General features: G+C 43.6%; 1 protein-coding gene across 1 annotated transcript in view; it reads right to left on the bottom strand.

Moving 5' to 3' along the window:
- The window catches only part of LOC121300555 (cAMP-specific 3',5'-cyclic phosphodiesterase 4D-like), a 93511-nt gene that overhangs the window by 42376 nt on the left and 23430 nt on the right, over positions 1 to 27705 (bottom strand). The window contains exons 2-5 of the mRNA XM_041229126.1: positions 11466 to 11657; positions 10728 to 10764; positions 2836 to 2909; positions 2505 to 2548 (exon numbers count right to left, since the gene is read on the bottom strand). Coding sequence (XP_041085060.1) covers positions 2505 to 2548; positions 2836 to 2909; positions 10728 to 10764; positions 11466 to 11657 — 347 coding nt within the window. The remainder of the gene's footprint in view (positions 1 to 2504; positions 2549 to 2835; positions 2910 to 10727; positions 10765 to 11465; positions 11658 to 27705) is intronic.

Raw genomic sequence — 27705 nt, 5'->3', positions numbered from 1 at the left:
ACATGTATATTTAAAACAAAAAAGATATTTTAAATGATATTTGAAACTCCTTACTTTTTAATCAGTCAGTTGTACATACTAACAGGTTAATGCTTTGCTCATTGAATCTGAGTTCAATTATCAATTAAAAATATTTTTGGAATTTCCTTCTATATGTGTACAGTATATTCAGCATTACAAATCCTCAAATTCTGCATTGAAATAATGGCTAACACTCCTTGAGTGTGCAAAACAAATATCCTATGCCTCGTTTCCAGTCAAGCCAACTCGAGTGCACTCAAGTGCTCTCGGGTTAGCCTGAATTTTCCAAAACACAAGTTTTCATGTTGCGAGAATCTCTTACATATTAGTCATGGGTGAAATAAATGTATTTTTGTAGGATGGTACAGAGGGGAAAAGAGAGCCATGAAGTTCGCTATCCCAAGAATTTGGCGGGAACCCACTGACCACTCAAGCAACTGCTACTTCTGCATGGTGGACCCTTCCAAACGTCGGAATGCACCTGCTATCACGTATCCGGACCTTCCTTCATCCATTGCCCTGGTGCCAGACTGCCATGAGCTCCCCGTACCCACTCCTCCGGAGAGAGAGCAGACGTCTTTAGAAGAAAGCAACAAGTCAGAGAGTGAGGAAGACGTTGTAGATCCAGATGACAATTTCAGAGGTGGAGCTGAGGAAAGAAACCCATACTACCCCAACCAAAAAGACCTCAATGACTTGATTAGAGATCTTGGTCTCACCAAGTCCAATGCCGAGCTTTTGACGTCTAGGCTCAAGCAATGGAACTTGTTGGATGAAAGTGTGCAAGTCGCAGATCAGAGGAAGCGTCACCAACTTTTTTCCAGCTTCTTCACCCGTCAAGATGGGCTCTGCTTCTGCCACAATGTGACCAGTCTGTTCGAGGCAATCGGAATCGCCTGTAACCAGAATGAGTGACGCCTCTTCATTGACAGCTCATCCAGGAGCCTCAAAGCCATGCTGCTCCATAATGGTAACAAGTACCCGTCTCTTCCCCTGGCTCACTCGGTGCACCTCAAAGAGGATTACAACAGCATCAAGACCTTGCTGGACGCCTTGAAGTATGATGAGTACGGCTGGGAGGTCATAGGAGACTTCAAAATGGTGGCATTCCTGATGGGTCTCCAAGGTGGTTTTACCAAGTTTCCCTGCTATCTTTGCTTTTGGGACAGCAGGGACACCAAGGCGCACTACCACAGGCTGGACTGGCCACAGCGGACCGAGTTCTCTGTGGGGAGGAACAACGTCAAGTGGGAGCCACTGGTGGACCCCCGGAAGGTGCTGATGCCACCACTGCACATCAAATTGGGCCTTATGAAACAATTTGTCAGAGCTCTAGATAAGAAGTCGGCAGCCTTCAAGTACCTTCAAGACTTCTTCCCTGAGCTGTCTGAGGCAAAGGTCAAAGCCAGTGTCTTCGTCGGACCACAGATAAAGAAGATTCTGGAGTGCAATGAATTCCCCAAGAAGCTCACTAGTAAGGAGAAAGCGGCTTGGAATAGCTTTGTCGCAGTGGTTCGGGGCTTCCTGGGCAATCACAAGGCCAAAAATTATGTGGAGCTGGTTGAGACTCTGGTGAAGAACTATGGCATAATGGGCTGTAGGATGTCCCTCAAACTCCATATCCTTGATGCTCATCTTGATAAATTCAAGGAGAACATGGGAGCATACTCGGAGGAGCAAGGCGAGCGCTTCCACCAGGATATACTGGACTTTGAACGCCGCTACCAAGGACAGTATAACAAGAACATGATGGGCGATTACATTTGGGGGCTGATTCATGAAAGTGATTTACAGTATAATCGTAAATCTCGAAAAACTACTCACTTCTAAATCTTTTGTAGTCATGTTTGTATTACTTTAGTATAAATACATCTTAATTTGGATTCATATGTTGTTTTTTTCTGACTTTATGTGAACGAAAAGACACACATTTGCCCATTTTCCCATTGGAAATAGTGATATTTTGAAATATCACTGTCCTGGTCACAAAAGCAAAGTTTGTGGGAAATAATAGCCATTTTCTATACTTTTGAGGCATAAGCAATTAGGAAATAACACTTACTACCCAGGAACAATGTTACACAGTGTTATTTTAATTAATTATACTCTCCTTCTCTCTCCCGTTCTCTACTCACTGAGCACCCAACTCCGAGTGAGTGAAACACTGCATCTTGTATGCAGCTGTGCTGAGACTCGATTGCTAATCGATCATTCAATTGGAATCTTGGAACATCTGCACGTGAACTAATTTGTGCACTTCCTGTGCTTCCAAACAAATACCCCTTTTAATCTCCACATGAAGTAATTGTGCCATTCTTGTGTGTAAATACAATTATACATTTTACATCACCTGTGCTACATAACTCACACTCACACCAACATACACACACACACACACACAACATAAACATCTTACATACAACATAGAACACAAAAATACACACAGGGGTGGGGCACTTTGCCACAGTTGCTCATACACTCACCTGGGAGAGTTGCTTTGGACGGGGGATTGCTGCCCGATGATCTCCTGCAGTCATTAAACAAAGACAGTTACTGAGCAGAGTTTTAAACCAGTAGGATACATTGAACTCTACAAGGGGCAAAACTGCACATCCCACAACCTCTGATTAATACAACCATCATCTAAAGAAAATGAAATTGCGGTTATCAAATTATTCCAGGATACTTCTCAGCTACCACAAAATTATGTTTGGAATTCCAGTGCTTTCTCCTCGTGAAGAGTCTATATTCTCCTGGTTCACCTCTCATGTTAATTTCCTTTCACAGCAGGAAGATCTTGAACAGGGGACTTACTTGTTGGTCACACGCTCCTGTAGGTGGGTCAGGATTGCAAAGTTACTCCGAACTGTTCGCAAGCTGGCCAGCACCTGAGAGAGGAATTGATATAGAACTGTCCTTAGCCAAAGGAATAACTACACTAGCGAAACAAACACAAAGTCCATTACCCCAATACTGTTCAATGTACACTGGGTGTCAAACCTAGTTAATACACTGCAAGGTTATATCCAACATGTGCCACAGTATATTACACCTCTTTCCGAAAGGTTTATTAGGAATTATAAGTTCTGAAATGTATGCTGTAGTGTCAGTGTTGAAAAGAGAGGCTGTTTTAAATCTTTTTAAAGCGTCACATGGAGTTCAGCACTATCCATGCAGTTGCAGTGGTCTACCCACTTGCTCGTGCCTTCATTAGTCATCGAAAAGTCAGAAGTGTCACGCTGTCCTAAAGCTTGTGCCATTGAATGTTCTTACCAAGTTTCATCACAACTGATGATCAGTGTGTTACATAAATAACAATGATGTATTTTTGTTCCATAAATACTTTAATCCCTGACCTAATAAACCGAATGACAGAAAGCCCCATAGCTATTGGGTTCGGCTATCTCAGAACGCTAATACATTAGCTCCGCAGAGCTTACATCTATGACTGGTTGCACTTGGCACATCACAAACAAACACAACAACACACAATTGGGCAGTGCTGTCAGTCTCACTTGTGAGGCCCAGGACTGAAGTGAAGGCATGCAGTCATACAGGCAGGGTGTATTCAGGTCAGGATTGAGAGTCTCTGTCTCTCTTTCTGTCTCTCTCTGTCTCTCTCTCTCTCGCTCTCTCTCTATTTTTCTCTCGGATACAAGAGTAAGCTCAGATAGTGCTTGGTTCGAATGGAAATGACCCCATAAAGCTACTGCTGAGGACAGAGAACTGTGCCAACACAACAGCAGGCAGGGCTTGAAATCACACAGCCTTTGCTATTGACACACAGCACTAGTGGAAGCATGATTCTGTTGTCTGACATGGTGGGATATTTTTAAACGGTCCATTTTTGATAAGGGTAGCTTTTAGTACTGTGATTTGGGCGGTGTTTGAATTTGATGCTCTATGCTAAGGAGCACGTTATTTTGAAGACTAACGTTATCTCTAAATCTCAAGGAAAGTCATCTCTAAATCTCTATAGAGAAGCAAAAATTTGTGTTGGATTAACTACAGAAAACAAACGGCATGTAAGAAATAGGGCTACGTTTGATGCTTTTAGAAGCAGTTACTTTTAAGCTGGCCTTTCTCTTGACATCATCTCGAGACTGGCTGTTTGGAAGGATGTAATTAAAGGAGCGCTCTTTCGGATCCGAATGTAAAAGCTTAAGTTGAAAGTGATGACTATAACTTCTTTTGAGGTTTCTCTCACCGTGTCCTCATAGTGTTTAATTATTTATTTTTTAGTCCAATTGTTTTACTCTGTGTTTTCACCCCCAATTTAGAAAGTCCACTTATCACAGGAGAATGTTAGATTACTCACCGTAACCGTGGTTCCTTGAAAGAGAAGACAACCACCACTCCATTAGGTATGGGATATTTCTTCCCTTTGGGTAGGTGTTGCTGAGCTCTTTATACCAGAGCTGCTGATAGATCCCTTCCTGGGATGATGCACTCGGTCCCGCCCACCGAAGGAATAAAACTGTCACCCAAAGGAAGCTCTTCCTCTTTTTCTATCAAACCCGTGAGGGCGACCGAAGCGACCTCGCAGGTGGTGGTCGTCTTCTTTTTCAGGGAACCAGGGTTACGGTAAGTAACCTATGTTCCCTTTCAATTCGAAGATGACCACCACTACATTAGGTATGGGATAATGTATACCAAAGCCGTCGCGATGGACAAAGAACGGCAGCATATGAGGGATGCAGAACACTGTCTGGCCCAGAGGTTAACGGTGAGAACTTACACCCTCAAGGAACCTTGTGCCTACAGAAGGCAAGGCAGGGTCTACCACATTAAGGCGGTAGAACAGGGAGAAAGTATGCGGCATAGCCCAGCTAGCTGCAGAATGAATATTGGACATCAAGGCACCTTTGAAAAGATTTAGCTAACCCTCTAGTGGAGTGTGTGGCTACCGTACCTGGTGGGGGCAAGCCAGCACCATCACAATCACAATCCAATGTGACAGACATTGATTAGAGAGGGGCTGTCCTAGGCTCCGTGTCCCATGACAGACGAAGAGCTGGTCAGATTGACGCAGAGCTCTTGTCCTATGTATGTAGCATCTCAATGCCCGCACTGGGCAGAGGAAATTCAATCTCTTATCCTCCTTTGAAGCAAACGGAGGCAGGTGAAAAAACTCCAGTTCCACAGACTGGTTAATGTGGAACTGTGATCACCTTGAGGAGGAAAGCAGGGTTGGTGCGCAGAAACACCCTGCTACCATCCTCCCAAATACACCTGCAGGAGCTGTGCACAGACAGCGCCTGCAGCTCACTGACCCGCTTAGCAGAGGTAATAGCCAAGAGTAAGGGATCGTGCGCATGTGGAGTAACCCTAGTTATGTGGGTAATGAAGCCACGGCCATCAGACCCGATAGTTTTTAACACAACACCAATTGTACTGTGAACCCTTGTTGAACAGGGCTGGACAGTTGCGAATGGCAGCTGCTTTGTCGTCCAACAGACAGGCTTGCATCGTAAGGGAATCCAGCCGGAGACTCAAGTAGACTGTATTTTACACCGGTATTAATTGGCTCTGGCATCGTTTGGGGTGAGACCCAACCAGGGTGGGCCACTGCTCCTTCCTGCGACTGGTTCAGATCAACCAGTCGTCCAGGTAATTCATCACCCTGATCACTTGCAGCCACAAGGAAGCTAGGATGGCATCCATGCACTTTGAAAACGTGCAGGGGGACTAAGGAGAGGCCGAATCACAGCACGGAAAACACAGGACGCTCCCCTGTAAGATGAAGCACTTTCTGCATGCTGGACGAATCGGAACATAGAATCCGCATTCTTTCGGTCCAGTGTGATAAACCATTCGTCCAGTCAGACAGCCTGGCAAGTACAGTAGACGCCAAGGTCTCGTTCTCTACCTGCCAAGATGCCTTGTGTTCTCGGTAGGAGCACTGCAGCAATTCCTCAACCGCTGGTCCAAAGTAATGGTCAGGGGAGGTAGGGGCTGCTTTTAAAGGAAGGAGCCACCTTCCCATGAGGCCGCAATAGAATCGCATTATGGTCCTCCTCAGCAATGCTGAAATCTGGTTCTGTAACATCCGGGGCAATCACCAGTGCAGACAGGGTCAGCTCTGGGGTCGGCGTTATCGGCTGACCTTGGACCACAGCAAGGGTCGAAACTGCTGCCTGGCCAGGGGCTCACAAGGCCACGTATGGCTCAGAGGTGTATTAAAGCACTCAGACACCAAGGGTGCAGACACACTGAGGATAATGAGTGAGGTAGAATACACTACTGGTGCACAGAAGCATCGGGGACACCGAGTGCAGGTGCTATTGACATGCTGTGGCACTAAGCACCGAGGCATGGAGCATCTAAAAACCGAGGGCGTAAAAAGCACTGAGAGACACCTAGCCTTAACCGCATGAAGTCAACACAACCCGGGGTAGCACATAGCATACACAGGGGTGGATACACAGACTCGAGTGACAGCAGTAGGCAATCAGGGGAGCAGTACAGGGGAGTGCACAGTGCTGCACCATGGTGCAGAACAGTGATAACCTTGTTCTGGACCACGTGCACTTACACAACGTGGCAGTGCATAACGTATGCCAGAGTGGAGCACAGGCTCAAGGAGCTGCGACGTGTTAGGCAGGAATAAGTGTACTGCTTTTTTTTTTTATTCTAACTGCAAAGGCAGTAATAGGAAAACATACAGGCTTATACACACAGCCATTGAGCTATGGGAGAAACACATTCACCATGCCAGGAAGGTGACAAAGTGTGGCAAGTTGGTGGACTGAAACAAGCTTGCAGTCCGGGACATAGCAGAGCTGGGTTTCTGTGGAAGAATCAAGTGTATTTTTTACTTATTTCTAACTGTAAGGCAGTAATGAAACAAATACACACACACTCCACAGCAAGCTGTGCAGGTAAATATAACAGTTACCACAGCAACGTGGGTAACTGATTTTGTTTTGTTTTTACCAGCCCATCGAGTAGGCAGGGACAAGGCCGAAGCTGTCGTGGGCGAGTTGAAGCAGACAGCAAACCGTGGCAGAAAGATAGTAAAGGGAGAGTGTTTGTCACTCTCCAAAGGGAGAAACTGTTTGTTTACAAGGCCCGACTCACCAAGGTGAGCAGGCCTACGCAGCCTTCAGGGTCTACTCGACAGCGGGGATGCAGCAAGGCCTAGACCCGAGGAGCAGAGTGCGTCTGGAAGAGTCACTTGACAGCAAGAGTACAGCAAAGCCTAGCCCCATGGAGGAACTGTGTACTTTCAGGAAGAATAGACAACTATGTAACACAATTTTTGTTCCTGGGTAGTAAGTGTTATTTCCTAATTGCTTATGCCTCAAAAGTATAGAAAATGGCTATTATTCCCCCCACAAACTTTGCTTTTGTGACCAGGACAGTGATATTTTGAAATTTACCTATTTCCAATGACAAAACGGGCGAATTTGTGTCTTTTCGTTCACATAGTCAGAAAAAAACAACATATGAATCCAAATTAACATGTATTTATACTAAAGTAATACAAAAATGACTACAAAAGATTTAGAAGTGAGTAGTTTTTCGAGATTTACGATTATACTGTAAATCACTTTCACGAATCAGCCCCCCAAATGTAGTCTCCCATCATATTCTCGTTATACTGTCCTTGGTAGCGACGTTCAAAGCCCAGTATATCCTGGTGGAAGCGCTCGCCTTGCTCCTCCGAGTACGCTCCCATGTTCTCCTTGAATTTATCAAGATGAGCATCAAGGATATGGACTTTGAGGGACATCCTACAGCCCATTGTGCCGTAGTTCTTCACCAGAGTCTCAACCAGCTCCACATAGTTTTCGGCCTTGTGATTGCCCAGGAAGCCCTGAACCACTGCGACAAAGCTGTTCCAAGCCGCTTTCTCCTTACTAGTGAGCTTCTTGGGGAATTCATTGCACTCCAGGATCTTCTTTATCTGTGATCCGACGAAGACACCGGCTTTGACCTTTGCCTCAGACAGCTTAGGGAAGAAGTCTTGAAGGTACTTGAAGGCTGCCGACTCCTTATCTAGAGCTCTGACAAATTGTTTCATAAGGCCCAATTTGATGTGCAGTGGTGGCATCAGCACCTTCCGGGGGTCCACCAGTGGCTCCCACTTGACGTTGTTCCTCCCCACAGAGAACTCGGTCCGCTGTGGCCAGTCCCGCCTGTGGTAGTGCGCCTTGGTGTCCCTGCTGTCCCAAAGGCAAAGATAGCAGGGAAACTTGGTAAAACCGCCTTGGAGACCCATCAGGAATGCCACCATTTTGAAGTCTCCTATGACCTCCCAGCCGTACTCATCATACTTCAAGGCGTCCAGCAAGGTCTTGATGCTGTTGTAATCCTCTTTGAGGTGCACCGAGTGAGCCAGGGGAAGAGACGGGTACTTGTTACCATTATGGAGCAGCATGGCTTTGAGGCTCCTGGATGAGCTGTCAATGAAGAGGCGTCACTCATTCTGGTTACAGGCGATTCCGATTGCCTCGAACAGACTGGTCACATTGTGGCAGAAGCAGAGCCCATCTTGACGGGTGAAGAAGCTGGAAAAAGGTTGGTGAAGCTTCCTCTGATCTGCGACTTGCACACTTTCATCCAACAAGTTCCATTGCTTGAGCCTAGACGTCAAAAGCTCGGCATTGGACTTGGTGAGACCAAGAACTCTAATCAAGTCGTTGAGATCTTTTTGGTTGGGGTAGTATGGGTTTCTTTCCTCAGTTCCACCTCTGAAATTGTCATCTAGATCTACAACGTCTTCCTCGCTCTCTGACTTGCTGCTCTCTTCTAAAGACGGCTGCTCTCTCTTCGGAGGAGTGGGTACGGGGAGCTCATGGCAGTCTGGCACCGGGGCAATGGATGAAGGAAGGTCCGGATATGTGATAGCAGGTGCATTCTTGCCAGTCCGACGTTTGGAAGGGTCCACCATGCAGAAGTAGCAGTTGCTTGAGTGGTCAGTGGGTTCCCGCCAAATTCTTGGGATAGCGAACTTCATGGCTCTCTTTTCCCCTCTGTACCATCCTACAAAAATATATTTATTTCACCCATGACTAATGTGTAAGAGATTCTCGCAACATTTTTCATATATGATATATTTTTTCAGTAACATTGAAAATTGTAAAACATTTTAAAATTAAAAACTTTTCCAATTTTAAAAATTTTAACAAATTGTATAACATAAAATTCCGAGCAACAATTGTCCATCTTACCTTCCAGAGTTTTTTTGGAGTGCTCGCAGGTGAAATGAGGTGCCCAGGGTTTGTCCTGATCCCTGACAGGCATGCCGAAATATGCCTTGTAGGCCTCACACATTTTAGCAGATGCTTCCACGGAGTACTTTTTCGCTCTTGTCTTGATAAATTGGCCGCAGACATAGCAAAATGCGTCTGCCGGATGCTTGCAGCCTCTTGATGCCATCTCAGAAAAATGCAGATATGTATCTATGGAACTAAACTGAACTGGTGGGCTTAAGGCCCCTGTATTTATACTACTATTTATATTACTGAAAAGTTCTAGAAAGTTCTGGAAGTTACTCCAAGTTTACTCAGCACTGAATCTATCTGGAATGTTCTGGAAAATAGGTAAATTTCTAAATATCACTGTCCTGGTCACAAAAGCAAAGTTTGTGGGAAATAATAGCCATTTTCTATACTTTTGAGGCATAAGCAATTAGGAAATAACACCAGGAACCAAAAAAATAATAATTTGTTACACGGTGCAATCATTTGCAGATGACTGCACAGGCAGTCGCTCGCACACGACAGACAGATATAAAGAGTGGCCTACCACACAAGCGGGGAGGCCGCTGAAAGACAGAAAGGCAATAGAGACTCAGTCTTTTTCAAGTTGTTGATTCCAGGAAAGTGGCACGTCTGCTTTCAGCACGAATGCAAGGGAAATACAACCGATTTGAGTCGACTCGAGAAGCATTTTTCTATCAATACGCTCAGCTCAACACAAAAGTCTTACCGTACCATCTTGAGAGGGAAAAAGAGGAAAAGCTTCCTTTGTGTGATGGTTTTATTCCCTCGTTGGGCAGGATCGAGTACATCATCCCAGGAAGAGGCCTATCAGCAGCTCTGATGTACAGAGCTCAGCAATACCTACCCCAAGGGCAGAAATATCCCACACCTAATGCAGTGGTGGTCGTCTTCGATTTGAAAGGGAGCTAAAGGTTAGTGTGCGTCCGTCCTCTGATCCCCAAGCCAATTACCATTTCACACCCAGGAGCTCTACATTTGTAAGCAAGCTACTGCCCCCTGGAGGACACCCTACTTGAGTTTTGAGCTCACCAGGGAATGACCTGCATGCCGAGAGCATTACCTAACAGTAGCGATTCAAGCTCAGAGCTGCCTTGCTGGAGGTTCAAAATGGCTGACCTGCATTATCAGTGCAGTGTCTGCAAATAGTTTTTTTCAAATGTGGATTTGTATGACCAACACATGTGTGATAAGTAATATTTTTGTTGTCATTTTAGCTTTTTAAAACTGATCATGACAGATAACTGCTAACATATGTTACGGGGCTCCACAAGAGGGCGCTCTGCTATTGAACGCACCCCAGTCGCCTGAGTAACAAGATGTGGGTGTGTTTAAAATGAGGTAAAATAATAAATAAACACACACTATACAAATGGAAACACCAGGAGCCAAGTTGTTTATGTACATAATAATAAAAAAACTAATATCATGTACAAAGTTTTATTATCGTGGATGATGGGTAATAATACAGTAACTTACTTGTGCAAATGGGGTTACAATCATGTCTTCTCCATGTCTGAAACACAATACCAAATCACAAATTTAAAAAAAAAGTAGTATTCAAAATATTTTAAAGATTCACAGCCAATTAAATAATTCCATAAATGTAGAGTGTTGGGCACATGGGGCGTTTTGTAGATGTGCATGTATGAATGAATTACCAGGTGTATATATATATATATATATATATATATATATATATATATATATATATATTATATTAACATGTGTTTCTTTCAAAACTGCACATATATAACCTACATAGCTGACTTTTGCAAATGGATGCAAATCATCTTCTGCCTTTGAAATGGTCAAACATCCTGCAGTAGCAGAAACTTTGCAGTATAAAATGTTTGGAAAGTGCTAAGTGATAAGAATTGAGAAACAGTGGATGTAGGTGTGTGGTTGTGAGGTTAGGTCTTTGGGAGGGAGATGTGGAGATGTAGAGATGTGATGTACAGTTGAAATGGTTCCTGGATGTTTAGTTGAGTAGGCAGATGTGTAGTTTTTGACATGTGAATCTGTGAATAAGTACACATGTGTAGTTGTAGAGGTGTTTAGATGTGTAGATGTAGTGCAGGTAGATGTGGAGATGTGAAGTTGTTTACATGTGGGCATGTTACATTTTGTAGTTGTGGAGAGGTTCAGATGTGAAGAGGTCAATTTGTTTCCCTGTAGAGGTGTGGCGGTAGATGTATAGTGTGGATATGTACTCACAGCTCACTGGTGGTGGACGAGTTCCTGGACATGGCTTTGGGGGACAGGTCAAAGTCGCTGTCTGACCGGTACAGGAAGGACTCCCGCCGCTGGCTGTGGGGGAAGTTGGCTTGCAGTATGAGGCCAGACCCTGGACTAGCCTGGGGGTCCAGGGGGCTCCGTCCCACCGACAGGCCATTCTCAACATCAAAACTGCACAAGGGAAAAGAGAGGATGGGTTAGAGAGGCAGGATTCTGTAGGGGAGGGGGGCAGTCAAATAACTGTTTAGAAACAGACACCATCAGACTCCCAGACTGTCCTTCAAGATGCACCAAAATTACAAAAAAACAAAGTCTCCCTAAACTGTCTTAAAACTTTCTGACACCACTGGGATTCTACATGCGTATTATTGAAAGGTCAATAAGAAGACCTAGTTGCTGAACCAATCCATTTGCTTTGACTTTTCTAGCCCTGGCAACATTACCAAAGGGCTTGCTTGCTTTTTTTTGCTTATTTATTCTTTATGCAGATTTTCAACATAAACACATTAAAAGCTGCAGTTGCTTCCTGGTAGCCACACACATCCTGTGCTATAGGTCAGATTTACTCCAAAGGTCGAAATACAATAAGATCAATGCAGCAACAGCACAGGAAGTAATATAAGTAATAGTGGTTTGTTTCCAAATGACCCCAGTTCAGTTTGTACAGCACACAAGAAATGGTAAGAAAATGGAACAAGTCTTTGCTAGCACTCCTTCAAAGTTCACTGTGTACTATATATTTAAAACACTTACCCAAGGAAACAGTGCCCTACAATTCACTGCAATAAATAAAGCAATGGGAGTGGGGGGTGGGGGGGAGTCTCCACTTGTGTCTGCAAAAACTGTGTTCGAAATCAAGCAAAAACAGCTTTTGTAACACATTAGAACAGTCTCTAAATACGTAGAGCACTGTTCTCTATATGGCCTGTGTGGTTTATATAGAATATAATATAGGCTACAGTGGGCTGTATGATACAAACTGATAATGCACTCTGAGTGGGTGAGAATCCTCTTGTATCTAACACAGCACCCTACACTATATATTTTTTAAATGTACAGTATGATAACAATAATTCAATCATATAGCTCATTTTTATGTTAAGTCATTTTCTTCTGATACAAAGAAATATCAGACGGCAATATCAGGGTCTACTATACATGCATATCGTTTTATAACACTGACTATACACTAACACTATAACAAGTCTAGTGACGTCACTTATTAGACAAATATTGTACCTAATATTCTGGAATAAATCACATCATCCTTATGTTTACATGGCATGTTAATCAGACCCTAGTTAAAGGTGCAGATAACATGTGCTCAGATGGCAAATAATTGTTCTAATTTTGTGTGTGAGTGTGTATTTTTATTTTTTTTTTTCAAACAGGGACTAGTGTAGATATCGGTAGATAATAAATAATGTATTTTTTTTAAACCTTCTGCTCTGTTAGGCCAGCAATATTGTACAGCTGCTGCAAAATCAATATGGTGACAATGTGGGTCTAAAAATAGTCCCAGCTCCTTGTGGATGTTCTAAAAATAGTGTTTCAGGTAGAGTGAACTCCGATTCCATCAGAATTGACTGTTCACGCTCAGATATTTATAGACTGCACTGGGCTCCCCTGGGGGTCGGGGCGCTGTGAAGAACAGCAGAGCTATTTCAAGCTCAAGCCACAATTCATTCTCTCCAAATCTAAATGCAAATGAATAATGGAGGTTCAAGTTTTTTCATTACACTCAATATTGATTGTTGTTGTACTTCAGTGTATCTTGCTGAGTCTCTTTTTTTTTTTTTTAACTTGCACTGGTCAGGATTTATGTACTTAAGTAATGTGTGAATATCTACATAGATAGATAGATAGAAACAGCAGACAGCTCTATATCCAAGGAGAATCAGGATTCAATAAGATACTCATCAATCACTAGAAATATTTAATGAAAAAGAAAAGTAATTCATAAATTGAAACTCACTATTAGCTACGTGTATCTTTAAGTCACTGTGCAACTTTCAAACTCAAACAACATCGATAGAGAATAATAAAAAATCAAAAAAAATATGAAAATAATTTAGATCTTTTATTTAATGTGAATTCATGTAATCAAACAAACTACAAAATAATATTGCAAAACTCTACTGTAATTATTTAATAATAATTAAATAAAAAACCTGTCCTTAATAAACCACCATAAAAATATGTATCAGCTGCACAAACTGCAACAGCTACGTTCAACACACATATTGCAGTGCAGTCCTGTATCCCTCTGCAAAAGAGCAACATGCAGAAATGTGTAAACTGTATTTAAGTAAATCAGGTAGGCCAATAAGGGAGTCAAATTCACCTGCATGGACAGTATTTTTAGAAAAGTAAACCATTAAAGAAGCTATTTGTTTGTTCAGACTTTATTTGAACTGATCTTGTGAAAACTGTTCTATCTTATATTTAACATCATGTAATCAAACAAACTGCAAAATAATATTGCAAAACTCTACCAGAAGCCATAATAGTTGTACAGTATTTCATGTTAGATTTTGAAATATCACTTTTTTTTTAATTTGAAGTCAAGCTTTTGTTATACGGAAAACTACAAAGCGGTATGCAATTCAATATGCTAACGTAACATTATTCAGCAGGTTTCGACACAAACCTGCAAATCAGATTGTAGAATGCACACACTGACACCATTCTGCAGTGGTTCCAAATATGATTAGACGATATCCAGAGTTTCAATATCTGTATTTAGATTGTTTAAAAAAAAAACCTCTGTGAAGCTGTATCCTGTTGTATTATATATACAGTAGTTCTTTTTGCTGTATTATACTCCTACTATGTGTAGGACAATGTCATCTTTCCAACTGTTTCACTATAATACCGCAGTACCGCATCTACTATATTCTGTATTTAGACTTGTAAACAGTCTTGCATATAAGTACGATTACATTCTAACATGTGCTTTTATTCGCAATTGTAATCTGCAACTAACCAGTACATAAAGAAATCAAAAGGCAACCAAGCAAATAGATTTCTAATAGACACTAGACTTAAAATCCACAAAGAGCGGCAGTTCTGAAGAGTGCATGGCTTATAGAAAGGAGAGGATGATTTAACAGGAAAAGAAATGACAGGATCAGGATTTGGAATGCTGTCCTCATGGTTTTAAATCTGCCCCGTGGAGCGTGTATATGAAATATGAATAAAGAAATGCAACCTGCTGTTTTAGCACAGGTGAGCCTGGCTGTCTGAGTGGGTTATTCAGGGATAGTAGTTTAATAAAAGTCATTTCTGTCCTTGAATTACCATACAAGAACTCCATGAGCTTGCACAGCTTGTGATCAGGGTACAACGAGACAACAACCCGTTCCGCCGTTTACTAACCGAGTGGGTTTATATGAAGGGAATGAACTGTTTCTTCAGTTCTAGATTCAAAATGTCTTGTAAGCCCTTACACACATTCAGAGTGTGCATATAAACCAGAGGGCTTAAAATAGGGGGCTTCAGAAGTTAAGGCTTCTGAAATATAGAAAACTAGACATTTGAAATGCGTCAGTGTTCAGTTGTTGCATTGTATACAGCGCATTCTTTCCAGATCTTATTTTGGAATCTTGCATTCATTCTAATTCAATTATTCTGCTAAATGAATCCAATGCAGAGCTTGATCTAATGAAAGTTATTCACTGAATTCAGCTGTTTAATTTGGGGTTGTCCTCATTTGTGGAATAACTGCAGTACTTGAACATGTGCTATATAGTGCTATCATAATTGCTGGAAGTTTTCCATAGCGCGTGTAAAGATGATGTCATGGTGTCATATGAAGTGAGGTGGAACACTTGTCTAGTTCTCTTTCAAGTGAAGGCAGGCTGTTTGGAAAGATGGACACATTTTAAATACAGCACACTGTTTAGGCTTCACCTGAGGGCTCTGTTCAGTTGCTCTGCTCCTCCCTGCTTTTGTATTTCCTCCGGGCTGCTTGATTTATTTTGACAGTGAGCTACAGTATTGCTACAAGGATGCTGTGATGCGTGGAGCTAAAAACAGCTCTGAAAAACACAAAATCAGCTCCACACTGCCCTGCTCCACCCTGAATATTTATAGCAGTTTTGTTGAGTGCCTCTTATACTTTAGTAGCAAGACGTTTAAGTAATGTTCTTGTAGATATGAATTGGGAGCATGGTTTACTCTATAGGAAGACTTGTGCAAGCTTCAATATTAATACGTGCTGTGCTGGGTGTCTCTTAGTGCAGTTTGGGTACTGTCTGCACAAATTGTGCGAAATGATCTCTCTCGTAATAAAAGACACCACACACGAAATGGATTCAATTATTATAAATAACAAAAAATGAAGATTGTACTCAGGAATAATAAACTGTGGTGTGTTTTTTCATTTTTATAAACTACCAGAACCTGGCTCTATACACATTTGATGGTTCATGGTGCAGTTTACTGTATTTTGAGTGTGTTTACCCTCATCAAGCTTTTCAAACACTTATAACCTCCTACTGCTGAGAGTAGAAGAGTAGAGCACTAAGCAGAGTGACGATCGTGTTCACAGAGTGATGTACTGACAGCGGGTGTCAAGAAGGGTAGGGAGCAACTCTGAGAATGTAAACAAACAAGATGTTCTTTCTGACTGTGTGGACAGAACGCTATGAAAGCAGACCATAAACAGTTTGATTATTGTGTCAAAACTCATCAAAACTGCAAAGAAATAGAGTTCCATTCTGGTGACGTCAACGGAGTGAGAACACTGAGAACACCGAAAAATGTAAAGAAAAGTTTCCGCGGATACCAAAAATGTCCGTACCCTGAAGCTGCATCTCAGCAGCTACATAGAAATGTAGGAATAGGAACCCAGATGTCCAGTACCAAATGTAGGAATGGGAACCCAGATGTCCAGTACCAAATGTAGGAATGGGAACCCAGGTGTACAGTAACAATCCCAACACAACTTCACAGCAGTTAGGTTAATTTAGTCACCACATAAAGGGACCTGCTTCCCAAACGAAACGTCCTGCACACTGCCTTTTGGGAATAACTTCTTCCTTCCAATTCTAAAATATTCCACATTTTACAAAGGCTGCAACATAACGAACTGCTGTTTCAAAATATTAATTTAATTTATTGAAGCTCTTGAAATGTTTTTTGTTTTTTTTCTGAGCAGTTTATATTAATTTTTTTGCCTTAATTTAAATGCCCTTACATTTGAAAGTAATATGATATTCTTAAGTGTAATATATTTATCTATGAAATGTGTATTTTCTTTTTTTTATTATTATTATAATACCAATAACAAAGGAAAAAGTACTAACTACGTGTGTTTTCTATGTGGGAATATTGGTTTTCCACATTATTTAAATAATGATACTATATTATAAACAGTATGGAAACTCTGAGAAGCGCTCATAAACTGAATGGACCAGTCGACTCCACTGTGTTAACATTGAACTCGTCATACAGTTATTTCATGTGAAAAAAACCCTACAGATGTGTATTGTTTTACTGTAATGTAATATTAGAAAAGGACATTCTTTTTTTTCTTTTTACAGATTAGCAACAGACAACCCTCTCAATTGTGGCTCTTGTCATTGATTTTCCCTGAAAGCCGGAGTCATCCTAAAGATAGTGTCCTCGTTCCTCTATATATTCAATTATAAGACAGATTTACAGATGAACATAGGAAAATTACGAATAAGAAGAGGCCATTCGGCTCATTTATGCTTGTTCCTAGTAGCTGATTGATTTATTCTCGACTGTGGACAGTCTTGAAAAGCACCTCTTAACATAACAGATAACGTGCACATGTTCATTACTTCAAATCCCAGGATTACAGAAAGACATATGTATGGAAAAACAGGTCCAAAACAACAGAATGGCAATGCTGAAGCACCCCCTGCGAAACTAATCACAGATTAGCCAAAAAATACTGCAAAAATACAAACAGGATATCAAGAGATGTATGGATGGTATTTATCATTCCATTTAAAATGCCTTACAAATCTTACCTCTCAGTGCCTATTCACTGTATACAGAGCTCTATATATCTGTATGTACAGCAAGCCTACCCTGGGATCTACATGTCACAGGCCCCACCTGCTGGACAAAGACAGAAGTGCCGCTCCAACACTTTTCTGCTCACTTGTTTCTAAATGAACCCCAAATTTTTTAAAGTAGCCACTTTCCCAGGGAGGGTTCAGATATTTAGTGCAAGACCATGGGACACCAACATGAGAAACAGAATGCTGTAGTCATGCTCTATTGTTCATAGTCAAAGCGCTTCCTGCGGCTGTTTCTTCTGATTGCGTGGGAATTGAAAAGTAAATCAGTGCTATTCATTTATCAGGAGTTCATTAACAAAAAGCTATATACATTACCTTCAGACAGCAATAATAATAAAATAATATCTTTATATAGTGCCTTTCATAGTGGACCACCATCACAAAGTGCTTTACAGAGGTAGACTGTGAACTATATGCAGTCACTTACATTAAGAAATTGATATAACATTTCATCTGCAGGATGGAGCACAAAGAGGGCAAGTGACTTGCTCAGAGTCACACAGTGAGTCAGTGGCAGAGGTGGATTTGAACCAGTGATCCTCTGGTTACAAGCCCTGGACTTTAACCACTGGACCCAGGCTGTGACCCCCAACAATATAGAGGGAGAGTGTGCAGGACTAGGGTTCATTCGACAATACAGAGAGAGGGTGTGCCGGACCAGGGTTAATTTCCTGGATTTACCAGATTATATAAAAACTCAGTCAGTACTGGATAGGACAGCTCTTGTGAACCTCTGTGAGGCTCTGTCAGGACCTTGAATAGCTGCTAACAGGGGCCGTGCTATACTGACGCACAGTCCTTCAATGCCTCTGAGTTATTGCAAAGGGTCACAGGAGACTTAATGGCACTCAATCTACCATCTCTACAGATATCCATCAGGTCACTGCTGCATTGATAAAGATTGTATCAGTGTCCCACTTAATCAGGTGCAACTACAAAATATTAAAAGGAGTTTTACGACATTGCTGAGTTTTCCAGAGTAATGATAGTCATCGATTGCATACGTCGCATTCAAATCACCACAGCCCCATCCATATACATATGTGAACAGGAAGGGGTTCCATTCACTGACTATGATGCGTCCTATAACATCTGGAGCATATGAGCAAATCTCCCTGGCTCCTGTCACGACTTACATTTTGACTCAGACATAATCATTTTCAGGGACCAGGTGGCATATTTGTAGGTAAGTACTGCAACAATACCCAGGTAATCAATATTTGTAATTTAAGAAACTCTGCATTTTAGCCTTTTTCTGTGCTAGGGGTTTTGAATGAGGTTTCTTATCATGTTTTAACCATTTGTAATCTTACAGAACGTTTGCTGTATTGCTAAAATGATTTACCATTATTTGCTGTACTGTAGATTTTAAATAATTACACAAATAAATACCTAACAGTAAATAAAGACATTGTGTTATAGAAACGTTTCCATGGCATACTATATGTTACAGTAAAGTTTCTTTACAGGTGATGGCAGATTTGCAATGCGTCCTTGGCTTTTGACACCTGCATCTAATCCACTTACACCAGGGCACACAGGTCCACTAGGAATGAGATCGAGCCAACCATTGGGTTACTAGAAATGACAGACCACCCAAATGACCCACATTTCATGGGTCATACCCATAAATTTAAATTGACATTGCAACCAGCAGACCCGTGACAGTCAATGTACAAACCGCAAAATAAAACTTAGATAAAACGTCACTGCTTGGTTGATGTAAAGAACTGAAGTTTGGCATTATCAATATGATAGTATCTACACACCATTCATTGATGGGTTCTTCAATCAAGTTGCAAATTATATCATTTTAAATTACCCAGTGGTGTTGTTTTATTTGTTTTATTAATTAGAAATGTAATTTTAATAATTTAGGAACAATTAATCTTTGTCCAAATTTTTCATGCACACTCGCAGCAAATAATCTGGACCAGCTTTCCAGGTGATGAAACTCGGGACCTATGAATTAGGTTTTGGTGCCTCTGCAAATCAGACAGTGTTCTTCAGTACTGAGGGGGAAGAAGAGGGTCATCCTGAAACACTGGAACCTCCTCACCATACTCCTCCAGTCCGCCAGAGCTGTCACAAACGTTCACTTACTGTATATACACTGCACACATGCATCTTTATACATTTCCATGCATATGAGGAGATCAGATATTCCCTTACAATATTGTAAGTGTTCAGCAACTACTTCTAATCATGTTGAGTGGAATTCTCACATAGGCGAGAAAAGCGTGCCAGAGAAAATACACTCAACATGATTAGAGGAAGCCGACGAACAATTGGTTCTATCGTAATTTTAAAAATTTAAGAAATGTACAGTATCAGGAAGTGTTACATAAATGGTATACAGGTATAATAACTAACGACTGCAAACACAAATGCCACTTGAAACACATTTATTAATACAATTGTACATTATATATGTATATTATATATATAATATTATAATATATATATATATATATATATATATATATATATATATACACACACACACACACACACACACACAAACAAATACAGTAATAAAATACGGCCCAAACAAGCCTATAGAGATGGCTTAACCCCCCGCCCCCCAAAAAAAACATGAAAAAAAAAATTGAAATAATAAATAATCCTACTCGTTAGCGTATGTTTCGATTAACACATTCTCTTTATGCAGTCATCGGGACAGGAAGTGATGTAGGTGACTTCTGATAATTACTTTATTTACCGCGAGATTCGATCATAACAACCCCATCAACTTTCAAAAACATTACCAGTTTGATTTTACTCACAAATGCAGATTGAAAACCACTTGCTACCTAAGTTGTTGTTACTAAACCAAGGGTTCGGTAAATTACCACTGCTTTTTTTTTTGTTGTGTCCGTTATTATAATTGTAATTATTACCGGGGTTAGTTTGTGCATGTGGTGACTGGTTATAAATACTGTATTTTGCTTGTGTTTATATACGGGCAGACGAAAATTTGTAATGTTGTTGAAGCTGACACCCTGCGATCCTTCAGCGTGGGAGAAGTACAGGCGTGGAAAAGTACAGAGTAGTTAGAAGCAGTAAGGAGAAATTGAATCTTTAATTGCTTTAATCAGAAAACGCAGTAAATTGGGAAAACACTGCAGCTTAAAGTGTAACAGCTACATGTGTTTTTCTGATAACAAGCTGAAGCTCAGAGCAGTTGATTCAAATTCAGCGCCGTTCTCAGACACAGAGGAGGGGAGGAGCCAACAGCACAACAGCAACAGCCAGTGGAAGCGACAGCGTGGGAGAAGTACAGGTGTGGAAAAGTACACAGCAGTTAGAAGCAGTTGAAAGAAGGTTGACAGCTGCAGAAGATAAACTAAACTTCAAAAAAATAAATAAATAAATAAATAATAATAACATGGTCTTCAAGCCAGTAATCTGTAATAAGTAATCTGAGAAAACTCAGCAGAGCTAAACCAAGTGTGTGTAAAGTGCTGCATGATCCAGGACTTGCATAAACTAGTAAGTGTGTTAGAAATGGAGCTGCAAGAGATGAGACAGCAACAGGATCTTGAGGAGCTGGCACACCCACAATTCATGGAAGTCTGCACCACCCCTAACAGACTGAAAGCCACCAGGGAGATAGAAGGTCAGAACAGCTGGGTTCAGGTAGGCAGAAGCAGGGAAAAAAAGAAACTTTGTCAAACACAACCACCAGAAATCAAAACAACCAACAAATTCGAGCCACTTCAAAATTTTGATGAGCAAAACCAACAACAAGAGAATGAAAGGAACAACATCCAGGACCCTATTAACAGTGGTGACCAGACAGCAAAAAGAAGGGAGGTCATGATTGTTGGGGACTCCATATTGAGAAACACAGCAAGTTTGGACCCCCTTACTACAACAGTGTGCTGCCTTCCAGGAGCCTCTGTCAAGCACATCACTGAGAACGTGGACAGGCTCCTAGAACGAACAGGAGACAACCCAGTAGTAGTTGTCCACATCGGTACAAACAACATTGGAAGAGACAGACCAAAATCCCTGCAGAACAAATTCAGAGAGCTAGGAAGGAAATTGAAAGACAAGACCAAAACTGGTATTTTCTGGGATACTGCCGGCACCTTGCAAAGGAGCATATGGACAGCTGGAAATAATTAATCTAAATGCATGGCTGAAGACGTGGTGCACACAGGAAGGCTTCACCTATCTTGATCATTGGACCACATTCTACAACAAGGACTATATAGGCGGGATGGACTGCACTTAAATAAAAACGGAACCAACCTACTTGGAGAAAAGATCCTCGAGCAGGTTCAGAAGCATTTAAACTAGTAAGGAAAGGGGGAGAAATCAACAATAAAACAGAAGGGAGACCACATCAAAACAAGGACAACAACTCAGGTAAGACAGCCATTAAATATATTTATATAAATGCTAGAAGTATCAGAAACAAAATGTTAGAACTTGAAGCTACTGCACTAACAAGTAACTATGATGTGATAGGTGTTACAGAAACATGGTAGTCTGAGAGTGATGGGGACGAATATAATATTTGTGGGTATACACTGTATAGGAAAGACAGGCAGGACAGAAAAGGCAGAGGGGTAGCCCTATACATAAGAAACAGTCTTGAAGCCCAGATGTTAAATCTGGACAAAGAAAACAAAGCCGAATCAATATGGGTCAGCATAACGGACAAAAATTCAAAGGGCATAATAATAGAAGCATGCTATAGACCGACAGATTCAGACAGCGAGCAACTGTTATACAATGACATTAGAAATGCGTGTAGCAAAGGAGAAGCCATACTAGTGGGAGATTTCAACTTCCTCCATATAAAATGGGAAAACCCGGTGGGTTTTTAAAACCCCAAAAGTAATGACTAAAGCTAAGGTTTACAATTTTAGAAAAGCAAACTACGAAGTTATGAAACAGAGACTAACAGAAGTAGATTGGAGTAAAATAGAGAAAACATCCACAGAAAAAGGATGGTTGTTTTTTTTTAAATGTAGTACTAGAAGCACAAAACAATTACATCCCAAAAGGAGAGAAATCAAAATGTCCTCTGAAACGTACTCCTGCCAATCTGTCATTTTTCGCACTGTGGATCCACAGCGTGGCCACCAGACCTATGGTGCTGGAGGACAACACAGATCTGGAGGCTCCACTGCAGAACCATGGGCACCCTATTGGCCACAGGGGTTGCTGATGTGCGGTGAGCTGTGGATTCCCCTGCTGACCTTATCCCTCCCTACCCGGGCAGTGCTCGGCCAATTGTGTGCCACCCCCTGGGAGCTCCCGGTCACAGTTGGCTGTGACATAGCCTGGACTTGAACCTGCGATCCCCAGGCTATAGGGGACATTCGTGTGAAGCGCCTTTGCAGGATGCGCCACTCGGGAGCCCCCCAGACAAATCTAAATCTAAAACAAAATTGCCAAAGTGGTTTAATAGATCAATTAAAAAAAATATTCAGCAAAAAATGAACTTTACAGAGCGTTTAAAAGGGACCAAAAACAAAGTACACAAAAAGAGTACACAAAACATTAGTTTACCTACTGTAAACCTGGTTCCCTGAAAGAGAAGATGGCCACCACACATTGTTATGGGATATAAACCTTCCTACTGGTAGGTGTCACTGAGCTCTTTCTGTCAAAGCTGCCGATAGGCCCTCTCCCCTCGGTGACCCCCTCGGTCCCGCCTCCCGAAGGTACTTAACCGTCATGCAGGTGAGATTTGCTCTCTTTCGCTTCTCACAATTGGTACGGTAAGACCTGTCTGTGTTGCATTAAGTCTTTTTTCTTCTAAAAAGTGCTGCGTAAGCTACTGCTAGTTCCCCTACACTTTGTGCTGAAAGCTAGCCTTCGCCGCTTTTCCCAGAATCCATGGTTTAAAAATTCGTAGCCTTTTTATTCTATTTCTGACTATCAGCACCTGCTCGCTCCACGTATCAAGCTGCTTCTTTCTGTCTGTCTGTCTTAGTACGGTAAGTATTATTGTTAAGAATTGTCTGTGTTTTTCACCCTTTCTTGCCTTGGAGAGCACTGTCACTGCACAGGGCCGGGCATGCTTGTCCCCATTGTCGAGTTAGCCCACCAGCCTCCCGAGGGCACTTAACCGTCACGCAGGGGAGATTCGCTCTCTTTCGCGACAAATGTCGACCGAAGCGACCTCTCGGTTGGTGGCCATCTTCGAATTGAAAGGGAACGTTAGTTTACCTACCGTAAACCTGGTTCCCTGAAAGAGCCAAAACATTGTTATGGGAAACGTGTACCAGAGCCGTCGCGAGGGAGGAAAGAATGGCAGCAGATGAGGGATGTTAAGTCCTGCCTGACCAAGGTCATTGGTGTGAGCGCGCAACCTCGAGGACCCTAGTGCCCACAGAGGCCAATGAGGGATCTACCACATTCAGGTGGTAGAACCTGGAAAAATATGCGGGGTAGCCCAGCTAGCCGCATCACAAATCTCAGCCATGGAAGCACCTCGAAAGAAGACCCATGACGTAGCCACACCTTTAGCGGAATGTGTGGCTATCCACCCAGGCAGGGGTAAGCCAGCACCATCATACACAGTCGAGACTGTGTCCGCAATCCAATGCGACAGTCGCTACTTCGATAGGGGCTGTCCCAGGGTCCGTGATCCATGGCAGACGAAGAGCTGGTCATATTGGCGCAGCTCTCTCGTCCTATCCACATAACATCTCAATGCCCGTACTGGGCAGAGAAGGTTCAACTTCTTATCCTCCTCCATAGCAAATGGTGGAGGATGAAAGGGCTCCAGTTCCAGAGACTGATTCAAGTGGAAGGTTATAATCACCTTAGAAAAGCAGGGTTTGAACGCAGTGACTCTCTGCTACCATCATCCCAAATACGCATGCAGTAGCTATACACAGACACCTCCTGCAGCTCACTAACCCGCTTTTGGGAGATGATAGCCAAGAGGAAGGCTGTCTTCATGGACAGGTGCTTCAACTTGATGGAGTATATAGGCTCAAACGGGGCCTGCGTGAGAGCCTTCAGTACAATCTCAAGGCTCCATTCGGGGAGAGTAGCCCTCCTAGGAGGGTGCAATCGGCGAGTGCCTCGGAGAAACCGGGTATCCAGAAAATGCATGCCCGGGGACACAGAGTCAACAGGGGCATGGCACGCAGAAATAGCCATTAGGTAAACCTTCAGTGTGAAAGGTGGTCTACCAGTCTCAAGCAGATCTTGCAGAAACTGCAAGATGACAGGCATGGGACAGGAGATTGGATCATGACCATTAGGACGGCATCAATCTTGAAAATATTTCCACTTATAGGCATACAGTGACCTAGTGGAATGCGCCCTAGCACTCTGCAGCATACCCACTACTGTGTCTGCCAGCCCTAAGGCTGACCAGCGGTCCCTTTCAGGGGCCAGACCCACAACTGGAGCCTGCCTGGCTCCAGGTGCCAAAGTGTGCCTCTCGCCTGTCTGAGAAGATCTTGGCGAAGTGGGAATTCTCAGGGCGGGCCGTTCAATAGCTGGCACAGGGATGAAAACCAGATTCTCCTGGGCCACCTGGGCCACTAGGAGAACTGACGCCTTCTCTGACTGGACCTTTTCGAGAAAGGCTGGGAGCAATGGCAGAGGCGGGAACACGTAAAGGAGAGCTCTGGGCCATACGTGGGCTAGGGCGTTGACGCCAAGTGGACTGCCACAGTGGTGGAGGGAGTACCATAGGGGGCAGTGTGTCTTCTCTGCCGAGGCAAAGAGAACCTGCACCTTCCCGAACCCTTCCCAAATGCGCTTCACCACCTGAGGGTAGTGCCGCCACTCCGATGGATGCGGGCCCTCCCTCGAGAGGCGGTCTGCTGCCTGATTCTCCACGCCCGGAACATGCGTCGCCCGAAGGGACAGTAGGTTCTGTTGGGCCCAAATCAGAAGCCTGAAGGCTAGGTGATGCAGGCCACCCTGGTGGTTGACATACGCCACCACTGATGTATTGTTTGTGGGGATCAGCCCATGTCTGTTCCGCACCATGGGTAGGAAGTGCTGGAGGGCAAGGAACACTGCTTGCAGCTCCAGCATGTTGATATGCAGGGACGTCCAACGGCCCAACCAGGGTCCGCTGACTCCTCTGCCTTCACAGTCCACGCCCCAACCGGAGTTGGAGGCATCCGTTTTCACCACCCTGCGGTTGAAAACCACTCCCATTCTGACTCCTTGACGCAGGTGAGAGGGAATCCTCCACCAGCGCAGGGCCACCATACACGCAAGGCACACTGTACCTGTCGCGTTTGGGATGTAACCAGAATGCACTGAGCCACGCCTGTAGCAGGCGCATGCGCAATAAACCCAGCACAATGGCTGATACCGCTGCTGCCATCAGACCCAGTAGTTGCTAGCACAAAACAAGGGGCACCCTCGATCCCTGTCGAAACAGGGAGAGGTGGTGCTGTAGAGCTGCTACCCTGTCATCCGACAGGTATGCGCGCATCATAGTGGAGTCCAGCCGGAGCCCCACGTACTTTATGAACTGCACCGACATCAGCTGACTCTTGGCATCATTGAAGGTGAGGCCCAGCCTCACTAGACGCTCTGTCACTAGCGCTGTGTGGGCCACCACTCCCTCCCATGACTGGGAACAGATCAACCATTCGTCGTGGTAATTCATCACTTTGACTCCTTGCGGCTGCAAGGGGGCGAGGATAGCGTCTACGCACTTTGAAAATGTACGGGGCGCTAGAAGAGGCCGAACAGCAGCACGGAAAATTTGTACACGTTGCCCTGAAAGGCGAACCGGAGATATTTCCTGTGCTGTGGACGAATGGGAATGTGAAAATATGAGTCCTTTAAGTCCACCGTGGTGAACCAGTTGCCCAGCTGGACAGACTGGAGTATGTGACGATGAGTAAGCATGTGGAATCCTTAATGTTTCAGAAACCGGTTGAAAAACCGTAGGTCCAGGATGGGGCGAAAGCCACTGTCCCTCTTTTGTACCAGAAAGTATCTCGAGTACAACTTTGTTCAGGACTGTACCCTGTTTCTGTTATCCTCGAGCTTTACACATTGTTGTGTATTGCCGGGGATTGTTTTCTTTGTCGGTCACCAGACCTGGAAAAGCAATAAAGCACTTTTCACTGGATTATCGTTGTCTGCCTGTCACTCCTGCACCACATCACCACTACACCCGTTCCCCCTACCAACCACTTTGCCACAGATAGCAATCGCAACTCCATGGCCACCGGCTCTGGGAGCGGGGTGTCACGCATAATCCCATATAAGTATGCAGTCAGCATGCTGGATGTGTTTGTTAAGATGGTACTTTGGGCTCTCACCACGTAAGCTCTCCGGACGTGCATCTCCGTAACCCTGCACTGCAGGTTCTGGCACACAGGGTCCCTGGGCATACCTCCCACCGGCGGAGCCTTAACAAAGGCTGAGATGGTGGAGTCCACAGGGGAAAACCCAGCCAGGCCCAGCTTCTCTGCACCCTCCAGCGAGGCCAGAGAACCATGTCTCAATTGCACCAGCTCTGTGGCTGGGTGGTTCCAAGAGGAACGCACCTCCTCCATAAAATCAGGGAAAGCTGGGAAGGGTTGAGCTCGGGAAGCCACGTCATGTGGTCGAAAGACGGAACGGCGTGGCTCTGTCTGCACTGTCCAGGGGACCTGCAGGTATGCAAGTATGCTAGTAACTGAAACCGCCTCGGAATTAGAGGCTGTATTAGCCGGGAATTCAGGCTCCCTCTCGACCTCCATATCCGACTGATCTGGGCTTTCATATCCATAATGTCCCTCACCTGCCGGAACTTCTTCACCTCTCTAGCTGGAGGCAACGGGGAGCAACTGTGGGTGGATACAGACGCCTGTGCACAGGGGATCTCCCCGAAGGGGCTCTGTGACGGCGTCGGGAGGCATGACTGGGCCAACTGCAGGGGATGAAGAACGCCCCTGTGCGACTCTCTCCAGGCGATTCGCGAGCATGCGGGGATGAAAAGCCGCGCAGATGTCTCAGGAGCCTTTCAAGGCTGAGGCGGCGTGATCGGGGCCTAGGCACCGAGCGCACAGGCTGTGCCTGACCTCCTGCGGGATATTGGTCCCACAGACCTCACAGGCATGGAAGCCAGCCCTACCCGTCACAGCGCGGGGTAGAAAAACCACTGAGCACACCGAACACTGTGTGCACCGAGCATTGTGGGCACCAAGTGTCGTGTAGCACTGGGTCTA

Source organism: Polyodon spathula, chromosome 26 (assembly GCF_017654505.1).
Source record: "Polyodon spathula isolate WHYD16114869_AA chromosome 26, ASM1765450v1, whole genome shotgun sequence".
NCBI classification, from domain to species: Eukaryota; Metazoa; Chordata; class Actinopteri; order Acipenseriformes; family Polyodontidae; genus Polyodon; species Polyodon spathula.
This window is presented reverse-complemented; position numbering and strand designations above follow the sequence as displayed.